The sequence below is a fragment of the Zootoca vivipara genome, chromosome 16, assembly GCF_965207765.1.
Source record: "Zootoca vivipara chromosome 16, rZooViv2.hap1.1, whole genome shotgun sequence".
NCBI classification, from domain to species: Eukaryota; Metazoa; Chordata; class Lepidosauria; order Squamata; family Lacertidae; genus Zootoca; species Zootoca vivipara.
This window is the reverse complement of record NC_142599.1, coordinates 25,628,213-25,644,482: the sequence shown is the minus strand read 5'-3', so window position 1 is coordinate 25,644,482 and position 16,270 is coordinate 25,628,213. Positions and strand designations below refer to the sequence as shown.

At 47.8% G+C, this 16,270-nt stretch overlaps 1 protein-coding gene across 7 annotated transcripts; it reads right to left on the bottom strand.

Moving 5' to 3' along the window:
* Positions 1–239: 239 nt before the first annotated feature.
* On the bottom strand, positions 240–12,867 carry LOC118076558 (galectin-12). 7 transcript variants are annotated; one of them, XM_035099406.3, is made up of 9 exons: positions 12,477–12,867; positions 10,810–10,898; positions 9,506–9,716; positions 9,278–9,397; positions 7,773–7,811; positions 6,819–6,845; positions 6,629–6,717; positions 4,925–5,087; positions 240–866 (listed from the first exon to the last, which is right to left on the bottom strand). In XM_035099406.3, exons 1-9 carry the CDS (start codon positions 12,540–12,542, stop codon positions 669–671), a joined length of 1,002 nt encoding a protein of 333 aa, XP_034955297.1. In that variant the 5' UTR covers positions 12,543–12,867; the 3' UTR covers positions 240–668. The 7 variants fall into 7 exon arrangements, with proteins under 7 accessions (XP_034955297.1, XP_088515221.1, XP_088515225.1 ...); XM_088659095.1 differs by having other exon boundaries at positions 4,925–5,111; positions 12,477–12,654; XM_088659099.1 differs by lacking the exon at positions 9,278–9,397 and having other exon boundaries at positions 4,925–5,111; positions 12,477–12,658.
* Between the last annotated feature and the right edge of the window lie 3,403 nt (positions 12,868–16,270).

The window sequence follows — 16,270 nt, the reverse complement described above, 5'->3', positions numbered from 1 at the left end:
CAACAACAATCAGCCTGTGTATAAATTTAATGAAATACATACTAATAGGCTGGTGCTGTGGTGCAAGGTCTCATATGGTTTTAAACTGGAGGGGGGAACCATGTTTTGAGATTCCTGCATTGCAGGGGTCAGACTAGATGACCCTTGGGGGTCCCCTCCAGCTCTGTAATTATTTAATTCCTGTTGCTCCTAAGTTCCTTTGAAGGCCAGGATGGCATGAAAAAATAATAATCATGGTATACACTATGTGATTTTATTAATGCTTATAGAGATTTAAAACTCCAGGGTGATGTACGGTCACAGCATATATTTTCTCCTGAAGGGGAAAAGAACAACAGCTTCAAGTCCTGCATTTCCTCGAAGGAAGCCAACATTCAGGGCAGAAACAGAAAATACGGTCTTCCTCCTACAGTACTTCATAACGCAGATGGCGAGTGGGTGGGTGGGTCAGTGTGAGAAGAACGTGAAAAGAAATGGCTCCCCCGACACCCCAAACTCCCCACCCATGGAAAGCTAGCAGAAGAGAGATGGATTGGAGACCCGGCATCTCTGCAATGCTATAGGCTGGGTGGGGAAGCTTTTGTGCATGGGGAGCATTCAGACATGCGCTTCTTCTGAAGCAATCCATGTCAGGAACGGTTGGTGGGTTTGCTTGTCTTTCTCAGTTCTTATCTTTGGATGTTCAAAGCAGCCGCGCTGCTGCTGCTCGGGAGAGAAGACCGAATCTGGGTGCTGTAAAGCACAACGTCTCCATCCACGGCCAGCTCCGTGATGGCGTCAGTGGCGGGGTGAGGGATGCACCGAGGGCCAAGTGGGGTCCCATTCAGGGCCAGCTGCAGGTGGTCTTCTTGGCAGAGGAAGAGCAGCTGGGGGAGAAAAAGGCATTAGCAAGGAAGGCGTGTCCAAAGACCACAACTGGTTGGCTGGGGCCACCTGTCCGAAGAGGATGCTGGACTAGATTGGCCATTGCCTAATGCAACAATCTCTTCTTACATTCCGTCCCTGGGGCAAAGCATACTGCAACTTGAGCATGGGCTCTTAGTGTTGTGCCACATCTAAGAAAGTAGTAGAAATTGGAGTTCTTGGGAAAGTCCAGGAATAAACGATAAATTGCAAGAACTTAGGCCAAAAGAAGATGGATTTCAAATAAATCTTCACAAGGTTTTATTGATGTGATGCGGAGTTTAAATGGGAATCAATCCCAATGTTGAAGGCAAATAAAGGTAAATTCCAGTAAAAATCAGGACAACGCCCTGTTTCGACTATTCTTCGTCAGCAAAGATTCACTTTCCCTGGTGCCACAAAGTCCAACTTTCCCCCCAAGCGTATTATAGGGTGGGTGCTCTCAAGCATGCAAGTTTCTTGCAGTGTCCACATGTTTTCGGTTGGAGTCCAGGCAGCCTGAAAGACTGTACCTCCCCAACCAGTGCTAACATCCTTGGGTGAGGACATCCTCTCTCAGTCCCATCAACATCAGAGTCATGGTTAGTGGGGACCTGAGAATGAGCCTTTTCTGTGGCTGCTCCCAGAGTGCAGGATTCCCTCTCAAGAGAGGCTAGAATGGCTCTTTCTTTTGTTATCCTCCCATGGTCAGGGTAAGACCTTTCTCTCCTGTGGTGTAATGGGTCGCTGCACCGGGCAGTTAAGCAAAAGGTTTGTGGTTTGAGCCCACCCAGGGACAGCTTGTTGGCAGGATTCCTGCATTGCAGGGGGTTGGACTAGATAAGGCACGTCCAACAGGTAGATCGTGATCTACCAGTAGATCACTGGATGTCTGTGGTAGATCACTGGCTTCCCCCAAAGAAGCTCAACAACTTTGGCTTCCCTAAAAAAAGCTCAACATTTTTGCCCTACACCCCAAAGAAATGGGGGTTTCCTCCCCCCTAAAAAGCTCTACAACTTTGACCTGAACCCCCCAAAACAGGGTAGATCACCGCCAGTTTTTAACTCTGTGAGTAGATCACAGTCTCTTGGGAGTTGGCCACCCCTGGACTAGATGACCCGTGGGGTCCCTTTCCAACTCTATGGAATTCTGTGATTCCTATTCAGACAGGCCTAAGGGGCATTCATGTTAATATATAAGGGTTTATGCATGTGGACAAAACTATAACATAGACCAGGAGTTCCCAAACTAAGGCCCGGGGGATGGATACGGCCCAATTGCCTTCTAAATCCGGCCTGTGGACGGTCCGGGAATCAGCGTGTTTTTACATGAGTAGAATGTGTCCTTTTATTTAAAGCTAGCTGACCTGGCCACGCGTTGCTGTGGTTCTTTTCTGTGATCCCCACCCCACCCTGTCCCGATCCATGACATATCCGGCTCCTCCTCCCTCCACCCCGGCTCATCCCTGTGTTTCGGTAGGATACCTTTTCCTCTGTTGTCCCTGGGGAGTGTTGGCCCCTCCCCCATGTATCTCTATACCTTGGCCCCCACCCTTGGAGAAGGAACTGTTAGGTTCTGGGTTTTATTTCCCAGCATGCACTTCTGTCTGAGCCCTCTGTTGTTCCTGGGGAGTGTTGGCCCCTACCCCCGGTATCTTCCTACATTGGCCCCCAGCCTTGGAGAAGGAGCTGTCAGTTTCTGGGTTCCATTTCCCAGTATTTACTTTTGTCTGAGCCCTCTGTTGTCCCCTCCCCCCTGTATCTCCATACATTGGCCCCTGTGCACGCATCGTGAGCATTTCTATATATTTAGATTAAGGATCGGGGGTGATGATGTGCCCTGGGAGGCAGAGAACTACTTAAAAAATCCCGAGAGGGGGTGTCAAATAGCGAAGCCCCATAGCCCCGTAGCAACAGACAGGCCCAGACAGATGGAGGGGGGGTCATATGGGCCACTTGGCGCGGGCCTCCAAATCTAAAGGGGGTCTCAGTCTGCATATTCACAATCAGTAAAATGAAAAAAGTAACAAAAGGGTTAAAAACAGGGACACATTATCTTATCTACCTGGCCCAGGCCTCTTGTCTGGCCCTGCAAGGGCCTGGCAGCAGAAGGCGCGTTCTGAAGTACCTGAGTTGTTCAGTTCCATAAAAAACCCAGGAAGTGGCAAGGGGAAGGTAGGGGATTGTAAATGGGGGGGGGTGGCCACTGGAAATATCCGAGGGCTTAAACTGGGGAGAGAAAGTGCATGGTTGTTGTTGTTGTTTTTAAAAAGACACAGAGGCTTACAATCAGTTGTTTCTCCTAAAATAAGACATACCCATCAAATAAGCCATAGCAGGATTTCTAAGCATTTGCGCAATATAAGCCATACCCCAAAAATAAGACATAGTGATAGGCGCAGTTCTGGAGGGCCCCAAGGAAGAGGCAAGGCTGGACGCGTAATAAAAAATAAGACATCTCATGAAAATAAGCCAATGTGGGGTTTTTTTAGGAATAATAAATATAAGACAGTGTCTTATTTTCAGAGAAACACGGTAAAGCCTAGTTTAAAAGGGGCACGACTGCCCTTACTTAAAATGGCCGCCGTAGCCTCGCATGTGACACAACGGTCACTAAATTATAAAGCGAAAACCCCTCGCTGTGCCCCCAAGTGCGTGTTAGGAGAAATGATGAACGACTGCCTAATGCTGTCAGACGTTTATTAATGCAGCCGCCGGGACAGGCTTTGGTTGGGCTTGGGGTGGAATGGCTGTTTTAGTGGCTGTTGGACAGTTGCTCCCCCTACCCTACGTCAGCCCATGACCTATTTGGGCTCCTCCTCCCCCCACCTCCCACCCAGGGCTCCTTTCGGGATAGTATTTAAAGGGTTATAGAGCTGAGACCTAGTCTGTAAAATGGAGCCTAGGCCTAGTCTTTAGGCCAGGCACCCCCAAACTTCAGCCCTCCAGATGTTTCAGACTACAATTCCCATCATCCCTGATCACTGGTCCTGTTAGCTAGGGATCATGGGAGTTGTAGGCCAAAACATCTGGAGGGCTGCAGTTTGGGGATGCCTGCTTTAGGCTGTAAAGTAGAAGCGAGGCCTTGGCTTGGGCTAGTATTTAAATGTGACCCGAGGCCTCCGCCCTATATCTCCATTCCTTGGCCCTGGCCTGACTCTGTGGGTTGTCTGGTAATAGACCCCCTTCAGATCCCCCTGAGCCTCAGAGTCCCCCTGTTTTACAGGATCTTGTGGTGGAGGCGGGGTTTGTGGGTGTGGTGCATTGTTGTGGCTAATCCCTGTGACTGGCCCCACGTGTCCCGATCCATGATCTCCCCCCCCCCCGTGACCAGCGTATCTCATGACGTTTTGAAGGATGGTATTTTTTGGGGGGGGTATTGCTGCTAAATTGTAAAGTAAAAACCCCTTGCCGTGCCCCCAAGTGCATTGCTGTGGGTTATCCCCCCCCCGGGCCTAGTGGGGATAATGGCTGCCTTGCTGATTTCATTTGCTTGGTTGATGATGATGTCATTTGGTTTGTGGGTGTGGCTTATATTTCACAAGGAGGGAGGGGGTGGAGGAGGGTATTACGCCACTTGAGGGCGCTGTTTGAGTTGGTGGAAAAGCAGGTCTGTACCTGCGCAGGTGTGCGATTTGAGGGATTTTTGCCCCCAACAACGCTCTTGGAGTGGCCTGGATCGTTGTGTCAAAATTTCAGGACGATCGGTCAAGCGGTTACGGAGAAAAGTGTCAAACGCAGTTTCACGATTTTTACATTTTTATATATATATAGATGCATCTCTGGGTTATTTGTGGGGCATACCGGTAGTTTCACCTGTATGCTCAACACACCACAACCCTGTGAGGGTCGCACCCAGTGAGCTTTGTGGCCGAGTGGGGAATAGTACTCTGGTCTCCCATTTCCTAGTAGTCTAACCACGACTCTAACCACAACGCCACCACTGCCCCCTTGAGCATAACTCTCAGTATATCACATGAACCAGGCCTGTTTGAGGTTTTCTGGGAAACTAGAACTTAAGACGGTCAACGTCTCTTCTTACCTCAAAGTATCGCTGGGGGTGGAAGGGGAAGCCCTCAACCACCGTCCCCCCGGACTCCTGGCCTCTGTCCGAAAACGAGCGCCATGACACCGTCCGGTCCGTGAAGCAAACGCGGATGCTGAAGGAGACGTGGGAAGGGTCTTTCTTCAAGCTGATGCAGAACCTGCAAGAGTCACCATGGCTGAATCTGTTAATAAAGGTAATTTGGGAAACAGGCTGCAAGGGAAGGGGTGTTGCAAAGCTGTTGTCCTCCGCATACAAAATACTCTCAGGATTCTTGAAGAATTCTGGATTTCTTGGGTGGAACCAAAGTCCGAGGACTCAAGCATTTGTTCCATTTTTAAAAAATCTGTTAATTAAATAAAGCTCAGAGGAACTCCTTTGTCATTGTCATGTAGTTCAGACATCTTAGTGCTGTCTCGTCGTTGCTTTTTTGCGAGGGGGAGGAAGGGTTGCCCCAACAAGAAAAGGTTGAAAGCAAATGGAAGACAGCACTTTTCCTCAGATGTGACCCCACACTCAAACACCCTTATGCCGTCCATGAGAAACTACATTAGCAATACAGTGGTACTGTACCCCGGAAGTCGAATGGAATCCGTTCAGGAAGTCCGTTCAACTTCAAAAATGTTCGGAATCCAAGGCGCGGCTTCCAATTGGCTGCAGGAAGCTCCTGCAGCCAATCAGAAGCTGCAGAAGTCGAGTAGAACGTTCGGGTTCTGTCAGGGGGATTCCCTACAGGGAGCCTCCCCGCCCTCATCCTGACCAGCACTTCGCCCAGCGACAGCGGTAACAGCACAGCGGGTCAGGCGGGGGGGGGGGATGAGGAATGGAGTGGAATGGAGGGAGGGCTCAGTGAGGCATCCGAGCCCCTGCACTGCCCGCCTAGCCAACAGGTGGAAGAGGGAGCGCAGCCGCTTCTGGCGCCTGAATTGAGGCGCGCGCCCAAACGCAGGTTTAGGGGGCTGCGTTTCAGGGTCGCCAAGCTATTATGCTGGCCCCAAAGCAGAAGGGCGCCATTGCCAGATTCTGCGAGTGACTAGGAGGTCATGTTTTCTGCTATCTCTGCACTGTAAATAGTATGCACAATAAAACCTTAAAAGACAGATCGGACTGGAGCGTCTTTACTCGAGAGTAGCCGCAACAATCCCCTGACAGGTTCCAAAGAACCTTTGAAAACCGGAACGATCACTTCCAGTTTTCGATCGCTCAGAACCAAAACATTCGACTTCCCAGGCGTTTGAAAACCAAGGTACAATTGTAAATGGAAAATGCAAAACACACCTACACACAGCAAACCAATGGAGAGAGGTGCATTAAAACAAAACCAATAGTAATAACAGTAATACCAAAGACTGGTATATAAGATAGAGGACACCACAGAAAAGAAAAGAAAGAGAAGGAGAGAGAGGGGGGGGGAGGGAAAGAGAAGAAAAGAGAACCGGGGGAAAAAGGAAGTAAGGAAAAAGCAAAGGAAAGAAGGGAAACAATTTCACCTAAGGGTGGAGAGCGGGTAGTAAATTGTATCACACACAGTAATACAGAGCTAGATGGACCAGTGGTCTGACTTATAAAGCAGCTCCTTATATTTCTACATCAATCAGAACAGAGTTTTGCCAAGCCCCGTTTGCCAAGCCCTGACTGTAAGATCTACCACAAAAAAAGTGTGCAGCAAGTGCAAGGGGGGGTAATGGGGGGCCTACTTACTCTTTGGGGTCCTGACGCACCAAGCCTCTCACTGTCATTGTGTCTCTCGGCCTGAGGCTCTCAGGGAGCAGATGGGAAAGGGGGACATCCTGCAAAGTGAGAGAAAGAGCAAGGAGCAAGTTAGCAGCTGCAGAAGCTGCCCCACTAAGCCACAGGAGAAAATAAAGGCAACGGGTGTATTTAGACTCACCAGAACAGCTCTGCTCTTGAATAAATGCTATGGAAAAAAAGAAAGAAAGCGGGGGCGGGGCGGAGAGAGACAAAAATCAGGATAAGACTCCCATGCACTGGCTTGAAAATGGGATTGGAATTGGGCAGGAGGTGGGATAGAGAGACGGGGACTATTGAAGATGATGGTTTTTTGGGGGGTGGCGATATCCTCTTCAACATGTCACAGATGTCATAATAGTGCATTATTAGTGGGTTTGTGCAGGACCGCCCACATATTCCCCCTTTATGAGCTATTCTGTGATACTTCCCCAATGTTTATCTACTTTTTATTTCACACACAAAATTATGCACTGATTGATTAGACTGCATGCCGCGCAGCCCCAGCTACTCTCTTCCAGCAAAATATCAAAACACAATAAAACATCAAACATTAAAAGCTTCCCTATACAGGGCTGCCTTCAGATGTCTTCTAAAAGTCAGATAGTTGTTTATTTCCTTGACATCTTATGGGAGGGTGTTCTACAGGGCGGGAGCCACTACCAAGAAGGCCCTCTGCCTGGTTTCCTGTAACCTCACTTCTCGCAGTGAGGGAACCGCCAGAAGGCCCTCGGTGCTGGACCTCAGTGTCCGGGCTGAATGATGGGGGTGGAGACGCTCCTTCAAGTATACTGAGCCAAGGCCGTTTAGGGCTTTAAAGCTCAGCACTAACACTTTGAATTGTGCTCAGAAACGTGCTGGGAGCCAATGTAGATCTTTCAGGACTGGTATTATATGGTCTTGGCGGCCACTCCCAGTCACCAGTCTAGCTGCCACATTCTGGATTAGTTGTAGCTTCTGAGTTACCTTCAAAGGTAGAGCACATTGCAGTAATCCAAGAGGGAGATTACTGTTTAAAATACTACCTCTGCTTGTCGCCGTGGGCTCTGTGGGGAGCAAGGAGGAATGTAAATTCAATAAATAAATATATACTTACTGGGGCAACAGGGTATTCTGTTCTACAGATATCAAAAGGCTGCACACAAGAAGAGAGAGGACAGAATAAGACGCAGCACGGATCAACAACAGGTCGTAAATCTGACAGCAGGAGCTTCCAATGTGGGGAATACCCAGGGCACTCTCCCAGCCCCATGGCTTCCCTTAGCATCTTCTGCAAACCACTCCCCTTGCATAATTCAAAATACAAGTGTTTGAAGCTTTGCATAAACCTGGATTTTTATTTGTTTTGCAGGAATGGGGGATGTGGGTTTATTTATTACCCCAAAGATAGCTTACAGCAGCCTCCCCCCAACTAAGGTTCTCCACATATTTGGGACTACAACTCCCCTAAGCCCTAGCCGTGTTTTAGTCCCAAACACCTGGAGGGTGCCCAGTTGGGAGAGGCTGTTGCTGATCTCCAACATCTTATTTTGACAGTGGCCAACAAAATGCCTGCAGGAACCCAAGGCCCCTTTCCCAGTGTTTAGCTCTCCCCAGCCAGCACAAATCAGAAATACACTGCCTGTGGTTCCATTTACTAGCCATGTGGCAGGCCACCTCGTCCTTAAGTTTTCCCATTCTTTTTACAGCCGTCCCAGCTAGAAGCCACATCCCCACATCTTGTCTCAGTGAGTGAGCCACACAATTGGCACCACAGGGCTATCAGGTTGGGCGACAGCTCCACCTACAGGTCAAAGGTGGGATGAATACTTTGGGAAGTAGGCCTCTCCCATGGTGTCGTTTGCTTCCTTTGTCACATTCGCTTTCCTTCTAAATTTTCTCCTCAGGAAAGTTCTTTTTAAAAAAAATAATAATTCTATAACATTTGCATCAAGAAATACTTCTTGAACCTACTGCTAATCACCTTAGTACACAAAAAATGGAGTTCTGATATCAGGGAGGGAGGGAACACCCCCCACTCTGGATCCTAATTTTATGGACTTCTTAGGCATTAAAAGTTGCATACATATTGGCTGAACTGCCCCGACTCTTAACAGAATGTGAAATACAGTGGTACCTCGGTTTAAGTACACAATTGGTTCCGGAAGTCTGTACTTAACCTGAAGTGTACTTAACCTGAAGCGAACTTTCCCATTGAAAGTAATGGAAAGTGGATTAATCCGTTCCAGGCTGGTCCGCAGAGTACTTAAACTGAAAGTACTCAAACCGAAGCGTACTTAAACCGAGCTATGGCTGTATGTGGAAGTATAAGCACCCTATGCCTCAGTTGGACTAGATGACCCTTGGGGGTTGGACTAGATGACCCTTGGATCCCTTCCAACTCTAAGATTCTAGGATCTCACTGCCCTTTCTAGGCAGTCCTATTTGGATATCTATTTGGATATATGGACTGCCTATATTAATTTATAGGAGTCTGGATTGAGGAAATACTTTCATTATTAACCTCAGCTGGTGATGTTTCCCTCATACCACCCCACCCTACCCCCGCCAATATGTATATTTTAAAGAGAGGTGAAAAAATTGCTCAATACAATACTGTACATTTTGAGGGAAAAAGGCTATGGCTTTCAGGATGACATCGCCAGATATTCTCAGTGTGTTCATTCGGGCCAGTGGCAAGCTGAACATATATTGGAGATAGTGCTGTCCATTTACGCTCACCTAAGGAAGAGAAAAACAAAGTCTAGTTTGTGGAAACAAGATTGTGAGCTAGATGGGCCTTTAGCCTGGACCAGGAGCCAGGCGTGTCTCTCCTGTGAACCTCCTCACCTTCACATGATCTTGTTCAAAGAGAAACAGCAGTAGGAAAGAGTCGCCGCTTTTCAAGGGCAGGTGGGGGAATTTCACCTCCTCCATCCAGAGCCCGTTGCTTAGCGAGTTGCAGATTGTGTAGGGACGCGAACGGAACCGGGGGTTGAAGTGGAGGCCAATATCAGCCCGTGGGGCCAAGCTGGAGCCGGCCTGGAAGTCAACTTGAAACCTGAATCAAGAGTGGGGAAAAACAGGAAGAATAATTTAAAGAAGTGAATTCCTTTCATATTCTTTTTGAATGGAGGACATCAAACCAAAAACCTGTTTCATTCAGTGAAATATAGATCACAGAACATAAAGCAGAGTCAAGGTTATTACAAATACATCGACGTGTATTACATAATCAGTTGTCTTTGCAGAACCTACTGAAGACTCTCCTCTTCCAAGATCTTTCCTAGTCAGTTTGCATCTGTACTGGAATTGTGTAAAATATGTTTTTAGCACCTGTTGCTTAGCACCCTGCAACTATTCTTAAATTTCATATGGAGCTGGCAAAATACTGTTTTGAGTTTACCAACCAATTTATTTGGAGGAGTCTGAGGTTTGAACAGAAGGTGGTTAAGGGAGGCCAGAATGACCTGTGTTGAGTAAGACCTTTATGGCCAAAACTGTGGGTAGTAGCAGGTACTGGACAGACACAGAAAAATGAATGGACTTCTTCACAGAGCTAATTTACAGAGTTCACTGCTGCAAGAGGTGCTCACTGCTATTCATTTTTCTCCATCACTTTATGCCAAAAGAAGTCAACTTACAACAGAAAATATTGTGCAAAATCAGCACACATGAGATTAAAACACAGTAAACAGAGCACTAAAAACGATCAGACGTTAACTGAGGATGATAGAAGTTTATCCGTGGCTCTTAGGACAGAGAACTTCCATGTTCAGAGGCAGTCTGCTTCCAAATACCAGTTGTGGTGGGGACAAATGACTGGGGGCTGCCCTCATTTTTGTGCCCCACGTGGGTTTCCTGGAAATGACACCTGTCAGAAGCAGAAGAATAGAATCTTCAAATTGTATAGCTGAAAGGCACCCTAAGGATCATCTAGTCCAACCCCACGCAATGCAGGAATATGCAGTTTTCCAATATGGGGATGGAACCTGCAACCTTGGCATTATCCTTGGCGTGATTCAGCAGGAAAGCCTCCTTCCTCTCCCCTTTTCCTTTCTCCTTCCTCCGGAAAGATTAACACACTGGAAGGATAAAAGCTCTCAGAACTCCTCTCTTTAAACAATGTGATCGCTCTCTCTTTTTTTTTTTACCTTTCCGCTTCCACTGGGGTTGCTCCCTGGATGGAAACCATTTTCCCAGGCGCCAAGCTGCCAAAGATGGAGGTGATGTAAGGAACGATCTGAAAAATGGACACAGGAGAGCACAGAGTCAAGCATTAAAGGCTTGGCTGGGCAAATGAGACGCCCTTCCTGCCCAGTGCTACAGAGGTGCTTGGTTCAGCCGGCACTCTGCACATGCTCCAGAAATGCCCCAAGAGTGAACCAACCATGATGGGGTTGCGGATTTCGGAATCCAGAGCATGCTGGTCAGGCAGCAGCGAGACACCAGATCCCAGCTAATGCTTGTCCTCCACTCACTCCTGAAGGCTACCAAGATCCTGAGTTCCTTTGCCAGGTCAGGAAATAGATGGGTGAGTTTCTTGATGCTGGAATCATCCCCCGCCCCAAGTCAAATGCAAAGGGGGAATAATTAGGAGACCGAGGGATGCCTTTGACAGCTTTGTTGCCTTCTACCAACCTAGCAGTTCGAAAGCACATCAAAGTTTAAGTAGATAAATAGGTACCGCTCCGGCGGGAAGGTAAATGGTGTTTCCATGCACTGCTCTGGTTTCGCCAGAAGTGGCTTAGTCTAAGGTGACCAGATTTTTTTCAATGAATCCGGGGACACTTTTCATCTTCAATGGATTTTGTATGGGGACTGATTTGTAAATCCGGGGACTGTCCCCAGGAAACGGGGGCGTCTGGTAACCTTAGCTTAGTCATGCTGGCCACATAACCTGGAAAAACTGTCTGTGGACAAACGCTGACTCCCTTAACTAGTAAAGCGAGATGAGCGCTGCAACCCCAGAGTCGTTCGCGACTGGACATAACTGTCAGGGGTCCTTTACTTTTTTACCAGATGTTTTAGACTACAACTCCCATCAGACCACACCGGCAGAGCCATACGATGCAGGGGCTGATGGGATTTGTAGTCCAAAACAGCTGCAGGGCACAAGCAATATCACTTTGCAGAGCTGGTAGGGGATGTCTGCAGTTGGACCTCTCTAGCTGCCAGGAGAAGAGAGCCTGGGGTGATGCTCTCTGGGCTGACAAATCAGTCATGCAATTTATTGCTCCAGCATGGATGGGGGCGGGGGGGGGGGGAGAAGAGTTTCAGCATCAGCTCGAAGCACATGAGGAAGGCTAGTCGAAAAACAAAATGGAATGGCAAGCCTACCATTTAAAAAGCCACTCGTTTTGAGCAGGGCCCTTCTACTGTTCCTTATTTATAATCAGCTTTACGTAACATAATGAACAACACAGTTTTCTGACCTGCAGCCAAGTGCAGTTGGTCCTGCTTGTAAATTTCTGCAGATCCTGGTTCTTTTTTTAAAAAAACGGACATTTGGCAGCCCTAATCTTAGCTGCCTGCATGAGCCGCCCACAGCTAACTCAGAAGCAAACAGGTGTTTGGTTAACTTTTTTTATTTTAAAAAAATCACATTTCCAGACTGTCCACTAAAACCTAGAAAGGTAGCATGGCAGACTATTTCTCCTTCCTTCTCTCTCTCTCTCTCTCTCTCTCTCTCTCTCTCTCTCCCCCACCTTCCTTAGAATTATACTTGATTATGAAATTAGGGTATTTCCCACCAAAGGTACCGTATCTACAACTCATCAGGGCAGGCAGAAAATGAAAGGAAATAAAAATTATCACTCACTGGGTTGAAAACAGGACCCTGCAAGATATAATCTTCTGGTTTAGGCGAAAGATCCATGGAAGGCATGACAGCTGTCAATGTTCTCTCCTTAATTTCCCTTACAGTTGTTGCACCACTTTGCAAGTTTAAAACTTGCAGGGATCACATGATATGAGTCACCCAGCTGAGTTTAAAAAAAAACCTTTCCAAAGAAAGTGAGATTATCCAATCAGCTTCCAAAACAGGGAGAGAGTGAGAGACCTAAATTAGCTGCCTCCGTGAAATGTTACCACCACCTGGCTTTCAAAAGGCTCAGTGACCCACGGAAAGCGAGGCTTTTCCTGACTTAGATGAGATGATAGGATAACACCCCCTCTATTGCCTGTTTGAGGAAAGGCTTATCTCAGGCAGGCAGCTCTGCCTTTTCACGGGGTGGGAATTTCTCCGCTGCCTGCCTAAAGGTCTTGCAACATTTGGGTGCCTCCGTGCCAAAACTGGACTACGCATCTAAAGGCACAAATTTATGTTTTGTCATTTTAAGCGCAGCCTGGCAGGGAAGGGAGGAGAGGAATTAGGCAGGGGACCCCGAAGTGTGGGGGCCTGCCAGCAGCTCCCTTCCCTGGGGAAGCAGCAGCTTGGAGAGGGACTTTTGTCCAGAATGCAAGGGAAAATTAAACAATGCTTGGAAACTAAACAAAGGGTCTGCTGGTTTCTCTTTAAGGTTTCCAGACTCAAAAGAGAGCAGGGCAATTAAAGGCACAGAAGTCCTGTCCACTATGGAGTCTGGCAACCCTATCTGTACTTAACCTGAAGCGTACTTAACCTGAAGCGAACTTTCCCATTGAAAGTAATGGAAAGTGGATTAATCCGTTCCAGACGGTCCGCGGAGTACTTAACCTGAAGCGTACTTAACCCGAAGTATGAATGTAATTGCTTCTGGAAGTCTGTATTTAACTTGAAGCGTACTTAACCTGAAGCGAACTTTCCCATTGAAAGTAATGGAAAGTGGATTAATCCGTTCCAGACGGGTCTGCGGAGTACTTAAACTGAAAGTACTCAAACCAAAGCGTACTTAAACCGAGGTATGACTGTAATGTTTCTTCCCCCAAATAATTCTGGGAGCTGTGGTTTGTTAAGAGTGCTGAGAGTTGTGAGGAGAGCCTATTGCCTTCCCAGAGCTACAGTTTCCAGAGTGGCTTAAAAACCAGTCCATCTTCCCAAGAAACTCTTTTAACAGGTTTTTAATGGTTTTATTGCTGTGGCACTGAAATCTCCCAGCAGGAACAGGTGTTCACAGTCCAGACCCTCCTGACAGCCTGGTCAAGTTCCTTGGTTTGTACAGATTTCGGGATGGGGACCCCCAAAACCCTAGAAATTGAAAAATGGTAGGATTTTGATTTGGGCTGTGTAGGGAGAAATGCAGAGGAATTCCTGAGCTCACCCATGCAAAACACCTTGGCCAAGCTAGGGCCATTAAGAAATAATACAGGGCCATTGAAGGGCAATAGCAATGCCAGAGAACTGCCCTTCCCCTTGCCCTGACATGTGAACAGAGATTGGGAGATTTGGAAAGTTGCCAGGGTAAATAGGTGCAAGGTGACAGGAAAAGAGAGTTTCTAGGAAGGTGTTCTGGGAAGAATGAGGAAGAAGAAAGAATGGAATCCATCTTGGGATGGTTGGCTGAAGGCTGGATGCTCTGCTGTAAGGGATAAGCCCCTCTGGAAATAACCATGCTGAATCCCCGCAACGGGGTGAGCTCCCGTTGCTCGGTCCCAGCTCCTGCCAACCTAGCAGCCAACCTAGCAGTTCGAAAGCACGTCAAAGTGCAAGTAGATAAATAGGTACCACTCCAGTGGGAAGGTAAACAGTGTTTCTGTGCGCTGCTCTGGTTCGCCAGAAGCAGCTTTGTCATGCTGGCCACATGACCCGGAAGCTGTATGCCGGCTCCCTCGGCCAATAACACGAGATGAGCGCCGCAACCCGAGAGTTGTCTGCGACAGGATCTAACGGTCAGGGGTCCCTTTACCTTAACCTTTAAGATCTGGACTTCCTTCATGGAGACTGAAGGTGTAAATAGGTGAGTAAGCCATATTTCTTAAAGCTACAACAGTCTCTGCCATGTCTCAATTCTCCAAAGGAACACAGTCCCTGAGTGATTCCCATGGTCTTTGGCCGCTTCTCTGCAGAGAAGAAGAGAGGGACCCAACCTTTGTAACACTGGCGTTAGGAGTGGGATCTGTGTTTCCTGGAAAGAAAGTCTAGGAGGCACCCAACTTTTGTAACAGTATGCCCAGAGCACACAGTGGGAGTGTCAATGCTCAAGATGTTAACAGGACCAGAGGTGGCTGAGAGGTGAGGGGAAATCGAGCGTTCTGAGCCCTCAGTTGGTGGTTCTATTGCAGACAGAAGCAATTTCCTCCCTGCATAGCCTTCTCCATGAATACATGGTTTTTCTGGACGGCTTCCTTGCCAGAAAAAGGTGTTGTTCTTCTTTTAGAGGCAGCCATTTGCAGCGAGTCTGGTCTCCTGCAGAGCGACAAGGTCAAGGTTGAGTGTTTTCTGTTCACGGTCAATGATGCCTGTCTTCTGTGAGTCGTTGACCTGCAACTGGTCAGTAGACAAGCCAGGGTACATAGTCCTGATGTTCAAGCTTGCTAAGCACAAGAGGGGTTGTTTCTTTGCTTTTTTTGCCCAGTGCAGAAGTTCAGTCCGGTTGTCAAGTGAGACTCTGAGCTCGAAGAACCCTCTGAAGCAGGTGGACAGTGGAGGGTCAGCCCTTCATCACCTGGGGGCTGCCTGGCTTAAGGTCGGCGTTAGCCGACCATGATATGATGATCTCTCTCACCGATGAGGCCAACCCATCATCGCACTCATATCTCACACTAATCAGGTTGAGACAGTTTGATAGAAAGTAGGTCCTGAACCAATGGGTTCAAATGTCAAGGACGGGGCAACTCGACAACTCTATGATTCTGTGATATGTTAAAAATGCCCAGCATTGATTATGTGAAGGGGGAGAATTAATAAGTCATTTACGTGAAATCCACCTTCACTTGCTCTTTCTGACCACTAGGCTGCAATGTTATTCCAAATTTCCAAGCTGTGGCAAGCACCTGCACCTCTTTGCTTCACTGTTATAGTGGGGCCACCAAAAAAAAATAACACCTTTTTGGGAGGATTGGTATAGCAGGGGGTGAGACAGAGGCTTTGAATAAGCTTGCCTGCCTGCCTGCCTGCCTGCCTGCCTGCCTGCTGGTTCTAAAGTCGATTTAGATCAGGGGTAGCCCACGTGGTGTTTTCCATTGCCTCTGACCATCGTTGTGGATGAAGGAAGTTGGAGCCTGACAAAATCTGGAGATCACCTGGTGATTCTAGACTGTAGCCAGATTTGCAATTGAGCTGCGACACTCAGCTAATGAGGAAGGGAAGGATGTGCATGTTAAACATCAGCATCGTTTGAGAATAACCTCTAAAGGTGGATGTGTGATTGTCAGCCAGGCTTCGGAGGTGTGATCCACAGTTTGAGTGATAATATGTACAATGATCTCTGTGGAGAACTGCAGGTCCTACATGCTTCCTTGACTACAGTATATGAAAGTACTCCCTACTCCAATCAAATTGGAGGGGAGAGGGTTGACTTCAGACTGCCACTATTTCGTGGGACGGATTCAAGAACGTGGCAGGGAACTTTTGGTTTGCACAATTAAAGTCCTTTAAAGTGTCCGTTGGGACCCAGGTGGTGCTGTGGTTAAACCACTGAGCCTAGGGCTTGCTGATCAGAAGGTCAGCGGTTCGAATCCCTGTGACGGGGTGAG